We start from the raw sequence: 3,866 nt of genomic DNA, 5'->3' as shown, positions 1-3,866 counted from the left end.
ACTTTTTTTTTTTTTTTTTTTTTTTGGTACTGGGGATTGAACTCAGGGCCTTATACTTGTGAGGCAGGCAGCGGAACCACTGAGCTAAATCCCCAGCAAAGAATAACTATTGATGTTTCTTTTTTAAAAGACATAATTTAATTGAATTTACCTGAATTTGATTTTTATCGTTATGTAAATGATTAATTGGAATACAAAAGTATTCCTTCATCTAAATTTTAGAGCAATTAATTCTTTTAAGAAATTCTGTTTAGACCTTTTATGAGGGCACTGTGTTCATTTATCTACTTATAAGTGGGATATTTGATAATTTGAAGATGATAAAATTTTTGTTATTAGGCTCATAGTTGAGTGGTCTTTTTAAATATAGCATTAAAATGTGCATATTAAGTTGTATTCTGTTCTAGAGTGAAGAATGTTACCTTTGCCTAGAATAACAATGTGTATAATATTGTTACATGAAATATGTTATATGAAATAGAGAAATATGAACCCTTATTTTAAAAATTTGAATTTTCTTATAAAATCCTATAGGAATAAATTTGAAAGTTTTCCCTTATTTATTATGTATATTCATGTTTCTAGTATCTATTAATTGATCATTACAGTTTTCTCATTTTCTTTCAGATATAGGCATGGACCACCAAGCTCTTCTAAAACAATTTGATCACCTAAACCATATGAATCCTGACAAGTTTGAATCCACAGATTTAGATATGCTAATCAAAGCGGTGAGAGCAGTTCCAAAAATTGTCTTTACTGTGCCTTTGTATTTTGTACTTTATTTATTTATTTTTGGTACCAGGGATTGAACTTGGGACCGTTCACTTGTGAGGTGGGCATCAGAACCACTGAGCTAAATCCTTGTCCTTGTAGTTTGTACTTTAACCAGTAAACTCAAGTGAAAACTGAAGTGGGACTATAACATATATCCTCTAAAATTGGTGATGCAGTTTTGTTTTGTTTTTTTTTTTAAGGAAGTACAAGGGATTGAACCCAAGGAGCTACATCTCTCACCCTTTTTTATTTTTTATTTTGAGATAGGGTGTTGCTCAGTTTCTAAATTGTCCGGGCTGAGTTGGAATTTGCAGTCCTTCTGCCTCACCTGACCAGAGTGCGAAGATTACAGGCATCAATCACAACTCCCAGATAAAATGTGTATTTTTAAAGGAAGGTAGCATAAAGTTTATTTGTACAGGTTTCATTATGAAGGTACAGATCTACAGTCCCTTACTCTTAATTCCAAAATTGAAAAAGATGAAAAAACTAAAACTTGGCTAGCCTGAACTAACCAATTATAGAAATGTTATTTGTAATCTTCACCTTGTCTACTTAGTATATTTATGGATTTTGTTAAATACTAATTTTTTTTGCAATATCATCATAGATACTGCAAGCATATCTCATATGGCATATGTACCATATTCCTTTTCTAAAATCTGGAAAATTCTAAAACATCTGGCCTCAGGGACTTTAGATGAAAGTTTGTGGGTCTCTCATATTGTGTTTGAAAGGAATTACCAAATTACGCATTAGAATCTGGCTTCAGATTTAGTGCCATGGTTAGAAATAGTTCTAATTTTCTGTATTATCCAATCTTGATAAGTCCCTTTTTACTCTTTCGTCTCTAAATTAATGTATATATTTCTTGCTTATGGGAAATTTCTAAAAGTGAAGCTGACTTTGTACTTCTATTTTCTTTGAATTTTTACATCTCTGGTAACAATAGTGACTAAAATAAAATGGTAGAATTAACGAAGATTAGTCCAGTATGGTTTTGTTTTCCTATACCACTTTCTGTTTGAGAGTCTGTTGTGATTGAGTGACTTTATTTATACTTTCAAAACCTTTTTAAAAAGTTTAATTCAGATGCATCATTGAGCTAGGAATGGTGGTACACACCTATAATCCCAGTGACTTAGGAGGCTGAGGCAGTTTTGCAAATTCAAGCCCAGACTGGGCAATTTATTAAGACCCTCTCTCAAAATGGAAGAAAAAGTGATAGGGTATAGCTCAGGGCTATAACACCCCCTGTAATAGTCACATATATTAAAAAAAAAAAACCAAATACATTATTGAATTCTAGGCAACAAAAGATTTGGAACAGTATGACAAGACTCGACACGAAGAATTCAAAAAATATGAAATGATGAAGGAACATGAACGGAGAGAATATTTAAAAACACTAGATGAAGAAAAGAGAAAAGAAGAAGAATCTAAATTTGAAGAAATGAAGAGGAAGCATGAAAATCATCCCAAAGTTAATCATCCAGTAAGGATTGTAACTTTATGAAACCATTTTTACATGAAGATAAGATTTTATACCAGATAGAATTTTATCCCAAGTTAATCATACTTAAATTTTGATCTTTAATTCTGCAAATTTTCCCAAACTTATATCTTATTTTGAGTCTATATACATAGATTATATTTTGTTTTGAGCAATTTTTTAAAATTGGTTCACAGGGAAGCAAAGATCAACTAAAAGAGGTATGGGAAGAGACTGATGGATTGGACCCTAATGACTTTGACCCCAAGACATTTTTCAAATTACATGGTAACAGATTTGATACAAATATTGATATTTATATCTGCTATTTGAAAAAAATTATATTTTCTTTTAAGTGGTTTCTACCAAGGTTGGTTATTGAGTCCTTTCAACAGTAAATGCCTGGAGTTTTTTTCTAGGGTAATATGATAGTCTTTATTGCTGAAAGGCAGTATAAAATATTTTGGATCAATAGCTGTCTTTCTACCGCTATTTTTATTGTGTCATTATATGGTTTATTGCAAAGTTTCTGTAAACTGAAGGTAATTCTGTGGCTAGTTACATTGTATCTAAAGCTCTTTACACTATAATATTAAAGTTTACTTTTACTCTGTAGCATATTGCTTTGCAATATCTTTTTGGGAAAACGGTTAAGATATGTTTTTCTAAAAAATGATCGTGGATTATAAATACAGAATTGTTTCTACTTGGGCCGTTCTAAAAGCTTTGTGAGAAAGGAGAAATCCCCTTCTGACAGCATAATGTTGCTTCGTGGTAGTACTAATTTGCAAATCATTTGTAACTACATTTATAATTATTTGCTAAGAGTTTAAAATCCATTTTTGCATCTGTAACTTTTAAACTTTAGATGTCAATAGTGATGGATTCCTGGATGAGCAAGAATTAGAAGCCCTGTTTACTAAGGAGGTAAATTAGTTTCCTACATATTCAGTGTTTTATTTTGTTTTGGGTATCAGGGATGAAACTCGCACTTGGAAGGCAGGCAAACCACTGAGCTAAATCCCCAGCCCCGTATTCAGTGTTCTTATCTTATCTCATTTTATCTTACTTTCTTGTCACTGAGACTAGTGCCTGACACCCACAAATTGAAGGAAGAGAGATTATTTTGGCTCCCAGTTTGCAGAGGTTTCAGTAGGATAGCCTGGGAAAGAGGGACAGTGGAAGAAAAGTAATTACCTCATGGCAACCAGGAAGCAGAGATAGTGAAGGGAAGAGCTAGGAAAGGAGATAAGCTTTCCAGGCCTCACCCCAATGACCTGATCTTCTCATAGACCCCACCTCCTATTAGCAAGTCAGCTGTAAACTCCATAATCCAGTCACCTTCCAAGCCCCACCTATGAGCACATGAGGGTCTTGGGGGGAGGCATATAAATATAAAGCCTGACACATTTTTTCCTTTCCATTACTTTCTTTCCTTTCGTGTTGATTTTTAAATTTTCTTTTTAGTTGGAGAAAGTGTATGATGCCCAAAATGAAGAGGACGACATGGTGGAAATGGAGGAAGAAAGGCTTAGAATGAGGGAACATGTAATGAATGAGGTATATTTTAAAAGTTTAAGGTATTTTATTTCTTTTC

General features: G+C 32.9%; 1 protein-coding gene across 3 annotated transcripts in view; it reads left to right on the top strand.

Annotated features, from left to right (window-relative positions):
* The window catches only part of Nucb2 (nucleobindin 2), a 35,701-nt gene that overhangs the window by 25,255 nt on the left and 6,580 nt on the right, over positions 1-3,866 (top strand). For all 3 annotated transcript variants that reach the window (XM_010615160.3, XM_010615161.3, XM_010615162.3), the window contains 5 exons: positions 628-731; positions 2,087-2,272; positions 2,467-2,557; positions 3,138-3,196; positions 3,737-3,829. In XM_010615160.3, coding sequence (XP_010613462.1) covers positions 628-731; positions 2,087-2,272; positions 2,467-2,557; positions 3,138-3,196; positions 3,737-3,829 — 533 coding nt within the window. The remainder of the gene's footprint in view (positions 1-627; positions 732-2,086; positions 2,273-2,466; positions 2,558-3,137; positions 3,197-3,736; positions 3,830-3,866) is intronic.

This window comes from Fukomys damarensis, unplaced genomic scaffold (assembly GCF_012274545.1).
Source record: "Fukomys damarensis isolate Sample0158 unplaced genomic scaffold, DMR_v1.0_HiC HiC_scaffold_16, whole genome shotgun sequence".
NCBI lineage: Eukaryota > Metazoa > Chordata > Mammalia > Rodentia > Bathyergidae > Fukomys > Fukomys damarensis.
The sequence above is the reverse complement of the archived record's forward strand: the minus strand, read 5'-3'. Positions and strand labels throughout refer to the sequence as shown.